The sequence below is a fragment of the Asterias rubens genome, chromosome 12, assembly GCF_902459465.1.
Source record: "Asterias rubens chromosome 12, eAstRub1.3, whole genome shotgun sequence".
NCBI lineage: Eukaryota > Metazoa > Echinodermata > Asteroidea > Forcipulatida > Asteriidae > Asterias > Asterias rubens.
The window spans coordinates 2,329,564-2,350,264 of record NC_047073.1 but is presented as its reverse complement, the minus strand read 5'-3'; the positions used below and the strand labels follow the sequence as shown (position 1 = coordinate 2,350,264).

General features: G+C 39.1%; 2 protein-coding genes across 3 annotated transcripts; both read right to left on the bottom strand.

Moving 5' to 3' along the window:
* Positions 1-627: 627 nt before the first annotated feature.
* LOC117297683 lies at positions 628-3,803 on the bottom strand. The gene is made up of 4 exons (XM_033780831.1): positions 3,635-3,803; positions 1,904-2,005; positions 1,193-1,444; positions 628-653 (listed from the first exon to the last, which is right to left on the bottom strand). Exons 1-4 carry the CDS (start codon positions 3,801-3,803, stop codon positions 628-630), a joined length of 549 nt encoding a protein of 182 aa, XP_033636722.1.
* On the bottom strand, positions 1,365-19,943 carry LOC117297375 (gamma-butyrobetaine dioxygenase-like). 2 transcript variants are annotated; one of them, XR_004519877.1, is made up of 9 exons: positions 19,616-19,943; positions 17,940-18,795; positions 17,072-17,177; positions 16,464-16,666; positions 15,401-15,567; positions 12,898-14,242; positions 3,635-3,736; positions 1,904-2,005; positions 1,365-1,444 (listed from the first exon to the last, which is right to left on the bottom strand). XR_004519877.1 is itself a non-coding variant. In XM_033780367.1 (6 exons), the coding sequence occupies exons 2-6, from the start codon at positions 18,707-18,709 to the stop codon at positions 14,076-14,078; spliced, it is 1,413 nt and encodes a 470-aa protein (XP_033636258.1). In that variant the 5' UTR covers positions 18,710-18,795; positions 19,616-19,943; the 3' UTR covers positions 12,800-14,075. The 2 variants fall into 2 exon arrangements, 1 of the variants encoding a protein (XP_033636258.1); XM_033780367.1 differs by lacking the exons at positions 1,365-1,444; positions 1,904-2,005; positions 3,635-3,736 and having other exon boundaries at positions 12,800-14,242.
* Positions 19,944-20,701: the final 758 nt, after the last annotated feature.

The window sequence follows — 20,701 nt, the reverse complement described above, 5'->3', positions numbered from 1 at the left end:
TTTTATACCATCAACCTCTCCCCATTACTCGTCACCAAGAAAGATTTTATGCCAATAATTTTTTTGAGTAATTACCAATAGTGTCCACTGCCTTTGAAGGGAATTTGGTTTCACGTTTGGTAATCATTCTTAAAACCAATTGAAAAAAACTGTTGTTTAGAAGCCTACTGGCAGCTTTCAATAGTATAACAGATTTTGTGAAACATTTCACTAAGTATTGTGGTAAATTCGTGGAAAATTACTTCTTTCTCGAAAACTACGTTACTTCAGAGGGAGCCGTTTCTCACAATGTTTTACTATCAACAGCTCCCCATTACTCGTTACCAGGTAAGGTTGTATGCTAATGATTATTTTGAGTAATTACCAATTGTGTCAATCGCTTTGAAATGAATCCAATAGTATTCAGCTAAAGTGTTTGTAAGCTTACCGGTTTTTGCGAAGTTGTTTACGTTACCGTCTTTAGCATTGTTGGCAGGATACAGAACGTCACTGCTGCTTTGCGATGCCGAAATTCCATTCGAACTGATTGCTTCTGAAGTTGGGTTCAAAACGGATGAAGAAAAATGATCTGAAATCACAACTTTTTGTGTTTGTTTTTATTCTGCAGCTTTGTTTGGTCAGCTGTTTTCACTTAGAACCCCTTAAGCGCCAAACTACAAGCGCAACAACAAATGTGCTTAACAGAATAAGGTTACCAGCCAGAATACCATGCCGTACACTATCTGTGGTTGGTATCCTGCATATTGCTGTTAAGCAAAACACGTTTTGAACATACTTTTTTTCTTCTGGTTTATGAGCTCCGTGAAATTGTGTGTTTCACACAGCCTTTACGTTGGATCAAATGTAGTCTTGGCCCAAGACATCAGTGATCGGTAGTGGATCGTGTACGTGATATAGTAGTACATGTAGATGGTATGATCGCGCCCTCTTATACGACACTTGCCACTATCGATTAAACACGTCTTGGGCCAAGACTAGGTATTATGAACCTTATGACAGCCAATTGTAACAATAGATGAAACAGGTTATAGGAATGTGTACTATTGCCACTGTTGTTTTGCAGTCTTAATTTGAAAAAGGGAAATTTTTAAAAACTTAGCAAAAGCAACCAACCTTTTTATTTAAATAAATAAACAAATGAAACACCGGCAAAAACACATCCAATCATAAAAAAAAAAAAAAAAATGCTTACCACTTTGACTTGCACATTCTTCGGATGCATATTCATAGACGGAAACCTCAGTTATCCTGAGAATTGTCCCTCCCCCACTAGGGGTCGCTTGGTCTTTATCCATGCTGATGTACTGTGCGAGGGCGGGTGGGTCACATAGGAACTCAAGCACGGCTCCGTTAGAGGGAGATGTTACCAATGAAGTGCACTCGGTGTTCTCGGTGTAGTTTTCGCTCAAGCCGGCTCGTACTGTCACTCCGTTGAAATAAGCCCCTTCGGTGACATGGAAAAGACAAAACTAATATTAATGTGTATGTGTAAACCAGTATAAAGCTTTGAACGTATTATTCAGTCTTGCTTGAACCCTGAATAAAGGCACTAGAGACACCTGGGGTAACTGCTCAAGACCAGTCTTCTCACTTGGTGTATCTCAACATAATGCCCAAAATAACAAACCTGTGAACATTTGAGCTCAATTGGTCGTCGAAGTTGCAAGATAATACTGAAAGGAAAAAAAAACACCCTTATCGCACGAAGTTGTGTGCTTTCAGATGCTTGATTTCGAGACCTCAAAAAATCATTCTGAAGTCTCGAAATCAAATTCGTGGAAAATAAATTCTTTCTCGAATACTACGCCACTTCAGAAAGTTTATTTCCCATAAATATTCAATTGTATTCTTCTTTTCTTGTTTTGTCTCCCTGCACGTATTTTTACAAACTAAATTAGTTTACCACATGGTGAATCTTTGCAGATCATGACCGTGATTCTACCAAGCCAGAATTCTCCTCCCAAGTCAAGTTGCCACCAAGGATTGGAGTCTGTCCCATCGTTAGCTTGGAAAGAAAGAAAGTGAAAAGGAACGACATGAAAGTTAGCCTTTGGAGATATCTTTGCAGATGTCATTAACTTGCTGTTCTTTCCGTGGAAAAAAGGGGTTAGTAACCTGTAAGCAATTTTATAAACAAGGAGCTACGGCGCGTTCAGCAGCATTAGTCAGGAACACCGGGGCGAACCCCTTCTCTTTTCGATAACAGCACTGGGTTCTTTTACGTGTTTTACACAACAGATGGGACCAACGGCTTTACGTCCCATCCGAAGGACACAGCAATGGTTAAATATCTTGCTTAAGGACACAAGTGTCACGGCTGGGACTCTAACCCACACTCTGTCGATTAGAAACACCAGAGCTTGAGTCTGGTGCTTTTTACCGCTAAGCCACGACATGACACTTGTCCTTATAATGACAGGGGACTAGTCCAAGTGCACACGTGCTCTTTGTCATGGTTAAATTTTTTCGATGGCAGCCCGTATGGAGTAATTAATTAATTCATTCATTCTTTTTATTAAAAAACCAACTGGCAGCACGAAGCTGAATAATGTGGCATTACAAGGTAAACATAATATTGATAGAAATTGTACAGATAAAAGAACTAAAATTGCACCACCACGAGGTACATATAGGAAAATTATAAAGCAATACGACAATAAATAGAAATATATATTTGTTAACTCACTAAAATACACTAAATAATATGCACATGGTGTTGTGGGACCCCTCTTGTACATTGAAACCCCACTATGGAATAAACCAGCTAAACAAAAGGTATAGCAGTTAGAAACTGAACAGATGACAAAAAACAATGATGACAAAACATAGGAAAACAAATCCCTAGAAAATCAAACCGTATACCTCCTGATACCACCCTGCCTGATTGCTCAACATATTGGAGGAATGATAACCGTTTGACCTTGAAAACTGATATCTCTATTTGAAGAATGATTAAATGTAAAGTTTGAACTCTATTAATAACCTTAATGTTTAAAGGGGCACACCGGCTCACCGCTTTCGCAATTTAGGGTGAAGAATCATAAATAATGGTTTTTTTTAGATGGTTGCTGTATAAAACATCGTCAGGATGTCACGTAATTAGCGAAAATTAATGATTGTAAAAAAAAAACCAAAAGCGGTAAAAGCCCAGCGTATACGGTTTCCAGCCGTTTCAACTGTCAAATCTTCGTGACATTGTCGCACAGTGTTGTAAGTAGACTGGTGCTTTGTTTATAGCAGGTTTCGTTCTATGATACACGTTTGTGCTCTTGTCATTTATTCTGTTTGACACAACTGACTTATTTTTATGAGACATGCGAGACTTTGCCGTGGACTCGTCATTTGGGGTGACTGCGCTTTTGTTCATGCTGGTCCTTTACTTTGGATAACCTGCCTCTCTCGAAGCCGTTCCTTGAGCAGGAGGGTGGGGGAGGCGTTCATGTCGCCAAGGACGATGAGCTCGCGTTGGTGGGATACACTCTCAGCCACCAGTTAGTTGGTCCTTGGTCTTAGAATGTATCCTTTGTGCTGTCGTCTGACACTAAGAGGCAGTCAGAGTTGACCCTTTTTCAGAGTTTATATACTGGAGTACAATGTGATTGGAAATATGTGAAACTACTTAGTACTTTCTCACCTGTTTGGGAGAAGGTTGCAACACTACCATCCACGGCATTTTCTGCTGGGTACTCATGATGGGTGCTGCTCTGAGATGTCGACTTGTCTTTAATATCCAGGGCTGAGGGGAAAACGAAGAGTTTCATTGTTAGTGATTGAATTCGGATGGTCAGTTTGTCGGCTGCCATAGTACCATAGGGTCATGATTTCACGCCTGGAATGGTCAAAAGGTCATTAAATAATAACAATAAATAATAACAATACAAAAATAATAGTGAAGTCTTATATAGCGCACGTATCTACCAACAAGGTTCTCAAGACGTTGAGATATACCATGGAGCAATATTATTGCTCCATGGATACACACACCTTCAGACAGATAGGTTATTGATGTAATTCTAAGACCCAATTATTTAGCGCACGATAAGGGTTTACTAGGTGCTACTGCGCATTCAGCAGCAACAGCCAGGAACACCGGGGCGAACCCCTTCTCTTTTTGTGTGAGAAATTACCTCTTTTCTCAAAAACTATGTTACTTTTAGAGGGAGCCGTTTCTCTTTTAATGTTTTTTTTTCCCCACTTTATTAATAGCTACACTTTGCTCGTTACCTAGTAAGTTTTTATGCTAACAATTATTTAGAGTTAGAGCTTACGCCATATGAACGTGTAGCCCTTGTGCTTAAAAAACCCAACAAATGAATTGTTCCTCCTCTTTACCAAGGGCCAAGTATCATGCCGATACAAATCGGGGCATCAACAAGCACAAATAAAAACATCCATTTATAACAGGAGGAACACGGACTCATGGAAAGGCATTTAATAACGAGTTCCCATTTTGGCAATATTGTACAAGCATCGATCGCTCTGACGTCATTGCTTTTCTACGAGAGATCAATATCCACCCCGTGATCGTGTTTTCTATATATCGGAAATGAATTGTGCACGGTTGATTACAGCACATTTCGGACTCTATAATAATAATAATAATAATGGTTAGATGGGTGCCCAATAATTAACGGACGCATTCCAAGCAAGAGTAATGATAAAACGCTCCATCACTGAACCAAGGCGAGTGCTTCTCTCTTTTCTCTAAATCTTTGACCTTTGGAACTATTTGGGTTATCTTAAAGGCACTGGACACTATTGGTAATTGTCGAAGACCAGGTTCTCACTTGGTGTATCCCAACAAATGCATAAAATAACAAATCTGTGAAATATTGGGCTCTATTGGTCATCGAAGTTGCATGAGAATAATGAAAGAAAAACACACCATTGTTGCACATTAATTTGTGTGCTCATTCATTTTATCAGATTCAAATATTTTGGTGGTAAATTACCTTTTTTCTCACACTTTATGTAATCCACCATATACATAAACTGACAAACCTGTAGAAGTTTGAGATCGATCGGCTATCTGGGTCACTAGAGAATATTGAAAAACCGATGATAAATTTTGCATTGCATCGATGCCAAAACAAAAATGAATAACACGCTCCCTGAGCGATAAACCCCAAACGCGAAATTACATTATTTATTTCTCATCAAATATGAAATTTCAGACAGAAATTTTTGCTTTTAACAATTATTCTTTAACGTTCGGTTAAGATGATTAAAAAACCCATAGAATTAGCTAATGCAAACTGCTTGCCCAGCAAAAGGACCCATGTCATAAAACAAAAACACCGTCAGTGACCTGACGTTTAAACCCTATTAGTGTTATTGAGGTATGGTTGACACTTTAAATTAGTAGTGCACTGTTTTATTTAGATGTATACTTACGAATTTACCCAAACCTAATAGCGTTATAGTGCTGTGTCTACTACTAGACTTCAAATATAGAGTGGGTTTTATTGAAACTCAAGAACGGAGAACAAAGCAATAAAGCAAAAACAATCGCGGGCCCAGTATTATGTAAGGTTACACTTAATTGAAAAACCGAAGAGACTATTCCATTTGATGGACAATATAGGAGTGCACTGTTCGGTAAACAGGGAAGGGACACTTAGTAATTACTCAAAATAATAATTAGCATAAAACCTTACTTGGTAACAAGCAATAGAGAGCTGTTGATCGTAAAAAATATTGTGAGAAACGGCTCCCTCTGAAGTAACGTATAGATCTCGTGAAAAAATAGTAATTTTCCACAAATTTGCTTTCGAGACCTTAGAATTAGATTTTGAGGGCTTGAAATCAAGCATCTGAAAGCAAACAACTTCGTGTGACAAGGATGATTTTCCTTGCACTATTACCGTTCAACTTCGACGACCAATTGAGTTCAAATTTTCACAGGTTTGCTATTTTATGCATTATGTTGAGATGCACCAGGTGAGAAGACTGGTCTTTGACATTTACTAATAGTGTCCAGCGTCGTGTACACTGACACATTAACCCAAACCTTATAGTGTCATAGTATTGTGTTGGCCATATCTCAAGAAGGCTTAAAAGACAGAAGTTTTGGTATTTATAGATGCATTTTATATGACCCTATAATAAAGAACGGTTCAAGGACCGTTCTACTATTAGAATTAACCACACTGGCGTTTTACCCATTAACAGTTTTTAATACCACAGCGATCTTAAGAAGACGCCGATGTAATTAATAAACATTGATCGTTTTTGTCCGCATTTTCTGTATTTCCGCTTTCGTAATATGCTTATAGACTTGATATGACATATCTCAAGAAGGCTTAAAAGACAGAAGTTGTTGGTATTTATAGATGCATTTTATATGACCCTATAATAAAGAACTGTTCAAGGACGTTCTACCATAAGAATTGACCACACTGGCGTTTTACCCATTAACAGTTTAATAATACCACAGCGATCATAAGAAGACGCCGATGTAATTAATAAACATTGATCGTTTTTGTCCGCATTTTCTGTATTTCCGCTTTCGTAATGTGCTTATAAATTTGATATGACACTCACTTTGTTTGGACTATTTTAAGGCAGTTGTAGCCTTGATTCGAGACGCTGTACTGTCACGTAGGCCCGTCAGAACATTTACTAAGTTCAATCAGTTTCGCTGTGAGGTACCGGCAGTTGTGTTTTGAGGTGTACGTGTTTATTCAGTCTGCCTTAACTCAACTGCTCGTCTTCATCTGTCTTTTTTCCTTCTATCTGATCCTAAAGTATGTCCTTATTTCTTGGCATGTATCTGTGTATTTAGCTCATTGCAGTTGCATTTTGCACTCTTTCCTAACTGATTAATATTGTTATGTTGCCTTTGCTTTTTGTTTTTGTAATAATGATAGTATTAATAATTATTCCGACATTATTACCTCTGTGGTCACTGGGCATTAAATCATTCCTTAAACCATCTCAGCTCCCTGGGGAGATATACTGCCTGTGCGCAATATATGCGTACTCGGCTAAACCAATCACAAGAACCATCTCTGCCCTCACAGGTACCCATTTTACCCCCTGGGTGGAGAGAAGCAGTTATAGTTCAATCAGTGTCTTGCCCAGGGACACAAGTGTCACGACCGGGATTCGAACCGACACGCTGCTGATCCGAAGCACCAGAGCTTGATTTCGGTGCTCTTATCCACTCGGCCACGACACCCCATTGTATAGTCTAAGGCTGTTCCCCACAGGCACCGACTTATTTGAACAGCCGCCTATACTCGCGTATTATATTGTTGAATTTTTCAATATCATAAACCTTTGGTCATGTTTACTCTTTGCTTGTAAAGTACTGCTATACACTTGTCCAAATAGTCAAGCTGTCTTTATTGTGAGTACGGACATAAATATTCCATTGAATTTAATGTTTTCTCTGCACCCGCGTGTAAATTAACTCTCGTCTCGCCCCGGTGGTTTGGCATTCGCTGCCATGGATACATAAATAGGACAATAATTGAAAGGGAACAACAAAATCTATAAAAAAAGATGTTTCTACGGGGATGTAAACATTAGATTGACTATAAAAGGAAAAACATAGGTTCCATAGGGGAATGTTATGAACATGGGTGCGCCACTAGAATGGAGCTAAATATGTGTAACTAAATAATGAAGTGTGTAAATAAATATCGAAGCTTGAGTCCATTTTTAAAAGATTGTTTTCATCATTTTCCTTTGCATTGTGAAATGTCGTTATTGTTTGTACAACCATAAAAAAGGAAAATGTATGTGGCTCATGATATAAAAGACCTTCATAATAATGACTTTGTAAAGTGAGATTTATTTGCAAAAAATTGTGAGCATGCTTTTGATAATTTGGGGGAGAAAATGGAAAACATGTTTGGGGTGTTATAAAACAAATATTGACTGCTTTTACTCGTGCAATGGTTTAAACTATGACTCCCTCGGTGATCCCCTGAGCGTTCCATTTTTTGCCGAGGGAAAATAGAACGCTCCGGGGATCACCGAGGGAGTCATAGTTTTAACCATAGCACTCGAAGCAGTTAATATTTTGTATACTATCGACAGCTCTCCATTGCTCGTTATGGAAAGTACGTTTTTACGATATTGATTATTTAGAGAAATTACCAATAGTGTCCAGTGGTACGTGCCTTTAAATGCTTCAATTATTTGTACCCGTATTTTAGTGTGAATAATACAAACAAAAGAGCACTTATAGGTGCTCTTTTGTTTGTATTATTCACACTAACCACTGGACACTATTGGTAATTTCTCTAAATAATTAATATCGTAAAAACGTACTTTCCATCACCACCCTATAGGGTGGTGGTTCCGCTCCATTTATCAGACGGTACTTTGACCTGCTCGCTGTTCGCGAGACCTGATGTGGCACGAGGCTTTGCTAGTCAATTCTACGCAAAATTTTGCCTTTTTGTCGGCTTACTCAGACACACTATCTCGGTGATCTGGTGGTAAGATATCTACCAAAGAAGTGTAATTGGCATGGGCTCGAATCCCACCCGAGTAATTTGCCTCTGTTTTTTCCCCTTTCTTCACGAAACTCGGCCTTTTCCAAGATAGTTCCTAGACCCTGAAATTCACTTCCGGTATACGTCAGACAAAATGCACAACGTCACTCTCTTTCAGCAGAAACTTAAAATACTTGGTCATGCTTGCTTTCCCAACACTTTGACAGTGCTTTAACTTAATCTTTAACCTCGTCCATACCAGCGCCTTTGAATGTTTTCAGTAAAGTGCCTCTTATAAATGATGTAGTGCTATAAGTGCTGAGTGCTCATTAAACACAGCGAAAGGGTTAACTTCAGAGCGGGTTATCAAAGTAGTTTAAAGTCATGTTTGCTTTCCCAGCATTTTGAAATTCTTTAACTTAATACTTTTTCCAGGCCGGTGTCGCATGCAATTATGTCCTCTATGCAATACTATCCGGAGGACATTATTGCATATGCAATAAGTTACATACCTGAATGTTACAATCTACGGACGACGCGAATACAGATTGCAAAAACTTTTACTGCGCTGCATGTAGTGTCGTGCAATCCGAAATGGTTACAGACTATTAATTTATCATTCTCATACACGCAACGGACGTCTGGGTACTGCACGCCGTCAGTGCTAGTCTTCGGACTAGCGCACGGCAAACCGACGCACTATCACACGGCCGTCGTCTAGCAAAACTAAGACATATCATGTGACGCGCTCTAAACCAATGAGCAGGCAGAATACTTGTAAGGGGTTTTATAGTATAAAACATTGTGAGAAACGGCTCCCTCTGAAGCTACGTAGTTTTTGAGGAAGAAGTAGTTTCTCAATAAAATATTGGAATTTCATAACAGATCTCAGGTATCAACTTCAAGAAAGCACACAACTTGTTTTTTTCTTCAATTTTTTTCTCGCAACTTCGACGACCAGTTGAGCTTAATTTTGCGAGATATATGAAAGAAAAAACCCTTGTCACACGGAGATGGTGCTTTCAGATGCTTCAAAATCTTGATTGTAAAAAAGCTCTGCGGTTATCTGTTTAAAGATGCTTTTCAATTTCCTCCTTTCAAAGTTGACCCGTCAACTCTATAATTAAATGATGAGACGTGTTCTCTTTCCAACAACAAACTATTCAATATTAAACAGGATGTCTTTTGTTCCTGTGCTACATTGTAACCCAAACTGTGATGTAATTTCATCACGAGAAAATAGTGCATTGTAATAAAAAATAAATGGTAATTGTCATCTTGCGAGAAAATAGTGCATTGTAGTAAAAAATAAATGGTAATTGTCATCTTGCAAGAAAATAGTGCATTGAAGTAAAAAATAAATGGTAATTGTCATCTTGCAATAAAATAGTGCATTGAAGTAAAAAATAAATGGTAATTGTCATCTTGCAATAAAATAGTGCATTGAAGTAAAAAATAAATGGTAATTGTCATCTTGCAAGAAAGAAGTGTATTGAAGTAAAAAAATAAATGGTAATTGTCATCTTGCAAGAAAGAAGTGTATTGAAGTAAAAAAATAAATGGTAATTGTCATATTGCAAGAAATAGTGCATTGTAGTAAAAAATAAATGGTAATTGTCATCTTCCAATAAAATAGTGCATTGAAGTAAAAAATAAATGGTAATTGTCATCTTGCAATAAAACAGTGCTTTGAAGTATAAAAAAAAATTGTCATCGTCATGGTGGTATATAGGCCAAATAGTTAATCAATATACATTAAATGTCAACAGTGGAGAGTTTCAGTTAGCAAGAAACGTGGGTGGATTCGACGTTCGTGTGAGACGTTTTTTCCTCTCTCAGCAAGTAGACATTGTATTAGCTGAAACGTTAGCTGAAAGGAGACTTTTATATCTTTGTTCATAGTTCTACTTATAGACAAGCGATAAAGTTGCCAGCAATCAAACATGAACAAGACTTTTGATCATGCTGCCTTCTTATAATATTGGACATGTTCCTTATATCGAATGGCAATAACGAGTGCTAATAACTATTTTGCAAATAGGAAACAGACTATTTTATTCTTCTAGTCTCGGTTTGATTACATTGATATCAGTGGGAACAATTCAAGATGGCTGCACCATGGTAAAGGTTTATAATATATAAAGTCATCTTTGATAATTGACAATTTTTAAAGACCAGTATTCTCACTTTCCCAACATATGCATACAAAAGTGCCGGAGAATAATGAAGAAAAAAACACACCCTCGTTGCACAGTTCTTTTAGCTTTCAGTTGCTTGAAGAAATTACCCTTTTCTCCAAAATATGTTAGTCAAGAGAGGGCCGTTTCTCACAATTGTTTTTATTTATTATAACACCCCGTAAATATTCTGCCTTTTCATTGGTTTAGAGCGCGTCACATGATATGTCTTAGTTTTACTGAGCGGCGGCCGTGTGATAGTGCATCGTTTGCCGCGTGATAGTGCATCGTCTGCCGTGAGATAGTGCATCGTTTGCCGTGTGATAGTCCGACGACTATCACACGGCGTGCAGTGCCTAGACGTCTTTGTACCCACCTCGAACCCGATCAGTTGTACATTTGTGTCTCTGAAACGCGCGTTCGAACGTTACTTTTACTAATGATGATAAATAGTCTGTTAGGGTGTTATAAAACAAATTTTCACTGCTTTTACTCTTGCTATGTTTAAAACTCCGACTACCTGGGTGATCCCCGGACCGTTTCATTTTCCCTCGGCTGAGCCTTGGGAAAATAGAACACTCCGGGGATCACCTCGTGAGCCGTAGTTTTAGCCACAGTACTCGAAGCAGTTCACATTTGGTATACTATCAAGAGCATTGCTCGTTCTCCAAGTAGGTTTGTTTTATGCTATTTGGTATTTTGAGTATATCAATAGTGCATACAGTGCATTAAACGAGAATTGGTCAAATTGTCTGGTCCACATGTATCAGCATGTGTGATTGTCATTACAGCATGGCCAACATAATGGAAGCAGGAAAAAACTAGTTTCAATCTGGATGTCTCCTGTTGTCAAATTGTCATTACAATATTGTTAACCGGTCAAAGGCCTCATTATTAAATGTTGATTGAGGATTGAATGTTGCTGATTGAAAACTAATTGCACGAGTTGCAATGAGTTTTCGACTACAACAAAACGTTGCTGATTATGTGGCGTGGTGTAGCCCCCTCACAAAATACCCACAAACAACAACAACAACAACAACAAAATAGTGTTATAATAATGTTAAAGTAATAAAAACTCAAACATTTAAATAAAATATATTTCAGTAAGAAAGAAAGAAAAGAAGAAAAAAAATAGCAAAAAAGTAAACTATAAACACAAATTAATAAGAAGAATGATTGTCTTCATTGTGTGAAAATCTCATGAGTTCAGATACAGAACAAAAAAGAACAATAACAGCCTTGACATTGAGATATACCGGTGTCTGATGCAATTGTGTCCGCCATGCAATACCGTCCACTCCGGACACTTTTGCACATGCAGTCGTGTCCGGGGCTATGCAAAAAACGTCCGGCGGACACATGACTGTACATGTATGTGCGCTTGTAAGCGAGCGTGCATGCACTGAACTTACGTTTATGCAGCATGATTATTCGCGTTGTTTATAATTGCAGCGAATACCCAACGGGCGAACATTTTCCATGTCATTCATGGCATGCACTTGGCTTGTAAAAAATGACGAACAGTTCCGTCGACCAAGGGCGTTTAATTTACTGCAAGGACGGTTTTTCACGGGGGCGGACACAACTGCATATGCAAATGTGTCCGGGCGGACACAATTGCATTATGCAGCAGCGTCCGGGCGGACACGATTGTATATGCAAAACAGTCCGGCGGACATGCAATAATGTCCTCCGGATAGTATTGCATTAGAGGACATAATTGCATGCGACACCGGTCGTGGGAATATATGATGTGTATAAAACAATAATTTGTAACCGTAAATATACGTTGACATTGTTTAAAAAATCGTCTCGATCTGGAGGAGAAATTCCTTTTCGTGACTAATTGTTTTTCTCATTTCTAAAAAATTAAAAGCACCCTAACACGTCATATTGTAGGGGAAGATTTCTACCATCATTATCTTTAAACCGTGTTAGTTCAATGTAAATATGTAGACACTGTGTTTTGTGTGGTTCAAATAGTACGCAAACCCTTTGAACAAAGACAATTCTGCACAAATTCTTTGTTTTGTTGCAATCATACAAGTGTTTAATTTTATGGCGAGATCATAATTGAAAACAAACTGAGCATTTTTTTCGATTAAAAGGCAGTGGATATTGGTATACTCAAAATAATTATTATCATAAATTGTTACAAGTTTGTTATTGTATGCATATGTTGAGATACATCGAGTGAGAAGACTGGTATTTGACAATTACCAATAGTGTCCAGTGTCTTTAACTTATTTCGAAGAAACGAATGAACTTACGTTGAATATAGCACGAGCTGAAACAAACGTCAAATGTAGCAACTAGTGTCAGAACAGTCATCAGATTATTCCGCACAGAAAACCATTTTCGATCAACCATTCTGGTTTTAACTTACTCCCTCTCCATCCAGAGGTTTGCACTCGAATGGTTGATGAATTATATTTCTGCACACAGTGGTTGGACACACAACGAATGAGCAGGCCTTGCACCAACGAACGGACACAATCATGCGCAGTAGTCGTAGCAAAGAAGTCAGCGCCAGTGGTTCAAAGCTAGGCGCTGTTTTTTGTTTTTTTTACCAATTTGTTTGTGAATTAAAAACTCTTGTGCGATGACCATGAGGTTCGTAGAGACGTGGCGGATCGAAACCCTGTGGGAAAACGCATGCGCAGTGTAACGAACCGGAACCAGCAATGGTAAGGGTCGCCGATGCATGACCAAATAATCAACCTCTTGGGCTAGTTTAGTCCGTTTGGCAAGAATAAACTCGCTGTGTGAACGCAAGCCAGTTTTGGACTAAGTCATGTTTATGTTTTGGACACCCGCGGTGCTCGGATTATGGGCTAGTTTAACCCCACGTCTGAACATACCCTAGAACTAAAAACGTCTTGAGGGTGACAGAGAGGTATGTGGGAAGAATTATTATAGGAATAACACAAAAGGACAGGGTGACAATTAACAGGACATATATAAGAAAGTAATCAGGAATAAGGATATTATTAAGACACTTAATTCAAAGAAAGTTGAAATGGGTACAGGTCACCTGTATGACGGTGTGACAACATGTAGGCCGCATCTCAGCAAATAATTTTTTAAGGGAAGCTTTCTACCATCATTATCCTCAAACTGAGTAAGTTTAATGTAAATCTGTGGAGATTATGTTTTGTGTTAAAAAAATATCAAAATCCTTTAAAGCACATGTAAAACAAAATTGTGATTATATTTTGACCTTAACCTCCAGTTCAAAAAGGACGTGCTAACATCAAACATATCATTTCTTAGAACTACACGTCATAATATAGTCATTTTGCGGGGCTGTCTTGTAACATTTGACATTTTTTGACATTTTATTCAAAAGCACTTTGACTTGTTGGTTATATAATTGCCTCAAAGTCGGGGTCAGTTTCAGGGTCCGATCGTTTAATCTCATTTTCGTCCCAAAAGACAAACATAGTGTCTATAGTTGTTCCTGATTTTGGAGCTTCCTCGATAAGACGTGTAGCTTTGAGAAGACCTCGTCCCAATCCAGATATCCGCCCTCGAGTTGACGCCCTCCAGCTTTGATCACACGGAAAGAGTTCCGACCGTGAAGGACACGGCAGTTGTTGAAAGCCAAGATGTTTCCTTTATAGATGCAAATTAAAAAAACAGAACAAAATTAACTGAATAGGACATACAGAGTGAAATCATGTATACAGTGATCCTCCACACATCGTTTTTGAGTTGTTTGTTTTCGTTTTTTTTGTTGGTGTTTTTTGTTATAGAAAGAACGTACGACAATTAAGCTCCAGTACCATATTGGGTGGGGGTGTCGACGCCGAGCGTTCTATGGCGATTGACTCTTTGAGTAGACATATCTGAATTCTATTAGGGGAAAACATATTCAATGTAGTTCTAGATTATGTATTGTATTACAAAGTAAACTGTTAGGACTAATAAGGTTAGGTTTGCGGTATGTACCATGTGTAAATCTCTTTGAGTAGCGTTGGTTCTGACAGAACCAGTGGTTTCAGAACCAACACATATCTCAACATTTAAAATCTTGCTTGTCAGGTTTTAAGTCGTGTTTTTCCCCAAGCGGTGATATTCTTTGTATGCGTCTAAACCCCGACCACGACTGTGTAAAAGCTAGTGGTACTTATAAATCAAGACGCTTACTCTCTGATAACAAGGATCTTGGCTGTATTCATATAGCAGCCATTATCAAGTAGACTGGGCCCCTGTCTTTATCCACAAGGAACGATAAAGACATGTCACTGCTCCTCCAGTGATTCCATTGGATACAATGATATCATTTTCCACAATCCACAGTCCTAATTTGTCTTTCTCTCCTCAAGCGCCATGAGCGCCTTTAGGCAGATACCGGCGCTCTTTTAAGTGTTCTTTATTTTTATTTTGATAGATGCAGTGACCAAAAGCTACCGTAGCTGGGTTTGTTTTGGTTGGTCTAACGTCACCTCGGGTGACCAATCAGAACACGGATATGCAAAGCTTACTTTCAGTCGTCTGTGTGTGTCCACGTGTGTGTGTTATTATGTATACAGTACATGCATGTGGATGTACATGTATTACTTGCATGTAATGTTGGTGTATGTGCAGAATTTATGTGAAATGAATGTAGGTCAAAGGTCAGTTTTGATGCCGGTCTCTGGCGTTATTCACGAGCCTCGAAGTGTGACGTCAGATGTTCAGGCTATTAAGCAAGATGTTATCTAAGACTGATCGATAGAGGGCGCTAGACTAACTATCGTTACAGACAGAACTGTAACAAAACCCACTCACCTTCTTCTAGTTTGTATTGCAGTAAGTTTTCTGGCTCCAACAACATTTTGCAGTACTTGTTGAGTGCACGGTAGATGGGTAACACTAAGTGTACGGGCGCACGCAGCATCGCATCTCTGCTGTGGTCGCTGATTGTCACCTTTTCGATTTCACCAAGTTCGTTCAGTCTGGGGAAAGATCAAACATTGGTGACAATTTTGTGTCGAAAAGTGTTGCCGTTAAAGGACCTGCAGTCGATTTCACGAAACGCTATGGATGAATCCTATCTCGAGTTAGGTCGAGTAACCCGTCCTTTCTTAGGATGGGTTCAATGCGTCCTAACGTCTTCGGATACAGAACTTAACTCGTCCTAAGTCCTAAGATTAATCCTAAGTTAGGAAGAGTTTGGTGAAATCGACGGCAGGACACTTAATGCAATTAATGAAAATAATAATGTTAGCGCAAAAACTTACTTGGTAACGAGCAATGGAGAGCTGTTGATGGTATAAAACTTTGTGAGAAACGGCTACCTCCGAGGTAACGTACTTTTTTAGAAAGAAGTAATTTCTCACTCAATCATTGAAAGACTTCACCCTTTTCTGATCTCAGTCGTGACACCTGTGATGTGCAAGACACTTAAACGTAATGCTTCGACCTTCGGATGGGATGTAAAGCCGTTGGTCCTGTGTGTTGTATAATGCTCGTAAAAAAACCTTATGTGCACTTATCGAAAAGAGAAGGGGTTCTTCCCGTTGTTCCTGGTTCACAGCACCTTGTAAACCAGTACACGATGAGAGTAACTAAATATGAATAGTAAACTTGCGGGTACAACCATGAGTAAAATCTCTTTTGGAGAAGAGGTGGCTCTGAAAAGAGCCGGTTTGTCTCGACGTTTCGAACAGTATACTCTACTCGTCTTCAGGAGAATTTCACAATTACACAGTGCTTTAAAGGAATGGGTCTCATACTTCAAAAACGTAACCCCACATAACTTGCAGGAATAAATACTGTGCGCTTTGACACGCCGATGAGGGTGTGCTAAAGCGCTACATAGGGACCTAGTAAGTTTTCATAATTGGCTTACTTAATTGTTGGGTGGCGGGATCGTTGGAGGAATTCACCGTAGTGATCTTTCCCAATGTCCGAGAACTCAAACGGATAGGTCGACAGTAGATTAAATGCTTCCGGGTCATCTCGCTTCAGATCCAGGGCAACCTTAAAGCCGTCAGCCACGACGTTCTCGCCGCCTTCGCTCGCAACCTGCTCTATGCAGTGCAGCATTTGTATCTTGCAAATAAAAGAGCACATTCAAACAATTACCTTAAAGGCTATAAGGTTACTGTGAGACACAAACACAAGGTCTACAGATTTACATTAAACTTACATGGTTTGAAGATAATGGCGGTAGAAAGCTTCACCTAAAACATTACTTGCCGAGGTGCTGTAGTGAAACACTAACATGAAATTAATTTTCGTATCATGAGACGAACATTATTTTGTGACTTGTTTTACTCATTTCTCAAAAAGTACACAACTAGCATAGTAATATTTGAAGGGAAGCTTTCCACTATCATTATCTTCAAACCCTGTAAGTTTAATGTAAAGCTGTGGACATTTTGAAAAAGTACCCGAATCCTTTAAAGCAAAATAAAAACGACAATACTTTTGTAATTGATGTCTTAGTATACTCACATCGGGTTCGTTGATGTAGTAGGCCAGATCGGTGTGTAACGCTAAAGCACCAGTCGTGTAAGCTAGGTTACTCGGATCCATTTTGGCCTTCACGTGAAATGTTGGTCTGTTTTGGTGAACAAGAAAATAAAGTTTGGTACATCTCTTTGGGACTCCTTGCCTGGTGCGCGTGTCCCTCCATCCTACAACCTCAACTGTCTTAACAGGAATACTGATTTCTATACATTCATCTTAAATATTTTCTTCATGTGAAGACCTTTACTAACAATATCGAAGTCTTATAAAGCGCACGTATCTACAAAACAAGTTACTGAAGGCGCTGAGTTTATACAAACTTTCAGAAAGATTTGTCGTTGTAGTGATGGATCAGTATGCTCTGATCGACTTCTGGAGAAAGCGAAGAATTTTGTTAGCATTATGTTTGTGTTTTGAAGAATGTTGTTTGCATTAATACCATGGGTTATTCTTGTTGTTAAACTAGTTTGCCATCTCCACATTGTATTGTTTGCTTAAGAAAGAAAAACACCAAGTCTCAAATTGTTCTTCGAACCTTCAACTTTTGAGACTAATAATCTCCAGTGCAGTGTTAAGAAAAAAGGATGGCAGTCTTAAACACTGTATCCTCTCTCGTTCTTTGTCCGAAACAGAGAAGGGGAAACATGCAGAGTGTTGGCTATTCCTGCAGGAAAAAATGTCCGTATCCGGCCTCCACTTTTCACTCACTTTTACAAAAAAGGAATATCTTATTTTATTAAATTGAATACTATTTTATTTCACAACGAATGAAAAAGTGGTTGCAGTATAAACGGAAAGTTTTCTTTAACTATTTTATCATTTTAACAATAGAGTCACATATCAAGATAATTACCCGTAGTTACTCTTCCGAAGGAAAGCCACCCTCTCCCCAATGCGTTCTACTTGGCCAGTCTCTTTCGGAGCGTTCGTCACGATGGAAATGCCTACAGTAACCATCTCCACCAGCCAATCATAAAGCGTCTGGTCGTCTTCAAGAATCGAGTTGAAGTCAAAGAACTGAAGGTTGACGTCTGCACCCCAGGGCTTGTATTTTACGTTCAGTAACTGGTCTGGCGTACTGTTGTCAAAGCGGTACTCCCTCAACCACTTAGATGGGAACTCGCTCACATGTCCATCACCCCAGTTGACTTGAAAGGCACTTCCATCTTGTGTTTTTGTAACAGTCTTGGCGATGAGTTCAACATCCAACGTGTGCGCGCATGTACTCCGAGCTAAGGCAACTGGGTGGAAGCATTTGGTGCAGCGGCAGTTATCACGCAGCCAGACGAAGGGGTAGATCTGAGTATCGCCATCATCCCATGATACAACGAGTTGCCTTCTCTCGACGTCTAGCTGAACGTCCTTCAGTAGGAGGCGATCAGCTACCCCGGGTTGATCGTGTCGTCTGAACGGGGCTGGATGAGTGAAGAACGATGTTGCTGGGGTTGAACAGCCTCGTGCCGAAACCCTTGATAAGTTTGTGATGTTTCGGACTGATGGGCTCGTCCGGTTGTACGACGTGCAACCCGGCTTCCCGGGTTTAGTCGAAGCACTTCGTAAGACATTTGAAGTGATATTGATTGGCAATCTTGCGGTTGTCTTGCTTAAGAGTTTGGTGAACATTTTCAAGTCTGATGAGGATTATTCAGTACTTGTAGATAGAATCAGTCACAAAGCCCGACACGCCAGTTCAAAACCAACTATTATACCTGTTGGTCAAAAACACATGCATCACTTGTCAGAAAGAGTACGTGCTGGACCGGGCAAAAGCTCACATTAACTGCAATCGTACCGTCACAGTGAAGGGCAGAGACCCAGGTACAATGTAGTCATTGTGAAGTGTTGCCTATTCACGTAGGTTTTCTTTATCATGCAGTGTTTAATATTGAACCAGGTCGGAGTCCATCGCCTACAAATAAAACGAGAGTAGCCGGTCCCATCCGGTTCCGATCTCACTCTTTGCTAGCATGTTTTAGATAACTTCAGATATAAAGTAGCTTATGTTATACCATAATATTCGTGTTTGCATAATATTAGCCCTTAAAGGCACTATGGGCACTATCGGTATTTATTCAAAATAATTATTAGCATAAAACCTTACTTGGTAACTAGTAATGGGGAGCTGTTGATAGTATAACACATTGTGAGAAACGGCTCCCTCTGAAGTAACGTAGTTGAGAACGAGGTAGTTTCTCGCTCAAATTATGAAAAGAAGAATTCGCCCCCATGTTCATGGCTGCATTGGCAGCATATTGCGCCACAGCACCTTGTAAACCATGGCGCTAAGTATTAGGTCTTATTATCTCAAATTTCGTCCCACTCCTTGCAGTAATACTTCTTGGCGCTTTGTATCCTTTAGTAAACGATTATTAATATTATCATTAAAATACTTCAGGCCCTAAGATAATTATATAGAGTATTGATTAGCCCCGGGTATTGATCTTGTTCATTCATTTCAACAGTGGCACTGACATGCACTGACTGACGTCCTACCAGGGCTAGATAGTGAGAAGTTTAGTCGGTACTCACCGTGCCATTTTCAATCGTTCTGTCTGTATGTGTGTAGTGTAGGCCCCTCCAACTGGTTATCTTTTGGTTGTGTCTTAAAGATGATCTGAAGTGTTACTGCAGGATGCACAATCATACTATGGTGGAGCATGGAGGAATAAATGGGTGGAGGTAGACGTGTTCCTCCATGATCACACGGACGACGTTGTACACTTATTCATCCATGCTTACACTACAATAATCTGCGTCACCTGATTCTCGTGTGGGTGTACAGTAGCCCAATGCACACAGAGTGGCCATCACCGAACAGAAAACAGAACGTGTGTATGTTGTGTATTGTGTGTTGACCTTGCTACGTGAGCAGCGTGTGAACGGCAAGTAGAAAGCCACACATAATGTTACCGCCAACCAATAGTGTTTAGATTGTCAACTTGACATTTCTGTATTAATAAGTTTTGTATCCAATTTTTAAAAATATGTTTAAATTCATGTGTGTGTTTGAATCCTACAAACCATGTTAGCAGGTGAACAATAAAAACATGATAACAGTGTTTATCTTTATCAAAAAAGTGGGTCCAACCATGGTACAACCCATTGTTTAAAAATTGCTCACTGTACCAGTTTTATTTTGTTTTTTTGAGGGTTTTGGGTCCATTCTATGGTTTTTATTTTTAAATTGCTGTCCCTTCCTCCTATTGCTACGATGTTTTGTTGTGGGTGCTGTTTTATTTTGTTCTTCTTCAATAATCTGGATTTGCTTGTTAATCTGGAGTCACCTGGAAATATAATTTTTTTTCTTCAAACATTAGAGTATATGTTTCTGAACAATAAAATAATTTTTTTTGAGTAATTGTTTTTAACGATTTATATGTAAAAAAAATAAAAAATTGTGTGGGGGTGACTCCGCCTACCCCTTTTGTGACGTCAATCGAGGCAGACTTTGTCTCGATCGAACATCGAACACACGTACGTGCAAGTACATTCAAGTCCTATAGTCGTGAGTTTGTACGTTTCGAAAAAGTTTTTTCTTGCATTTTTCTTGCATTCATCGCGGCTCGATTGACGTCCCCAACCGCGCTCTCGGGTCAGGCTTATTTTCAATTTGTA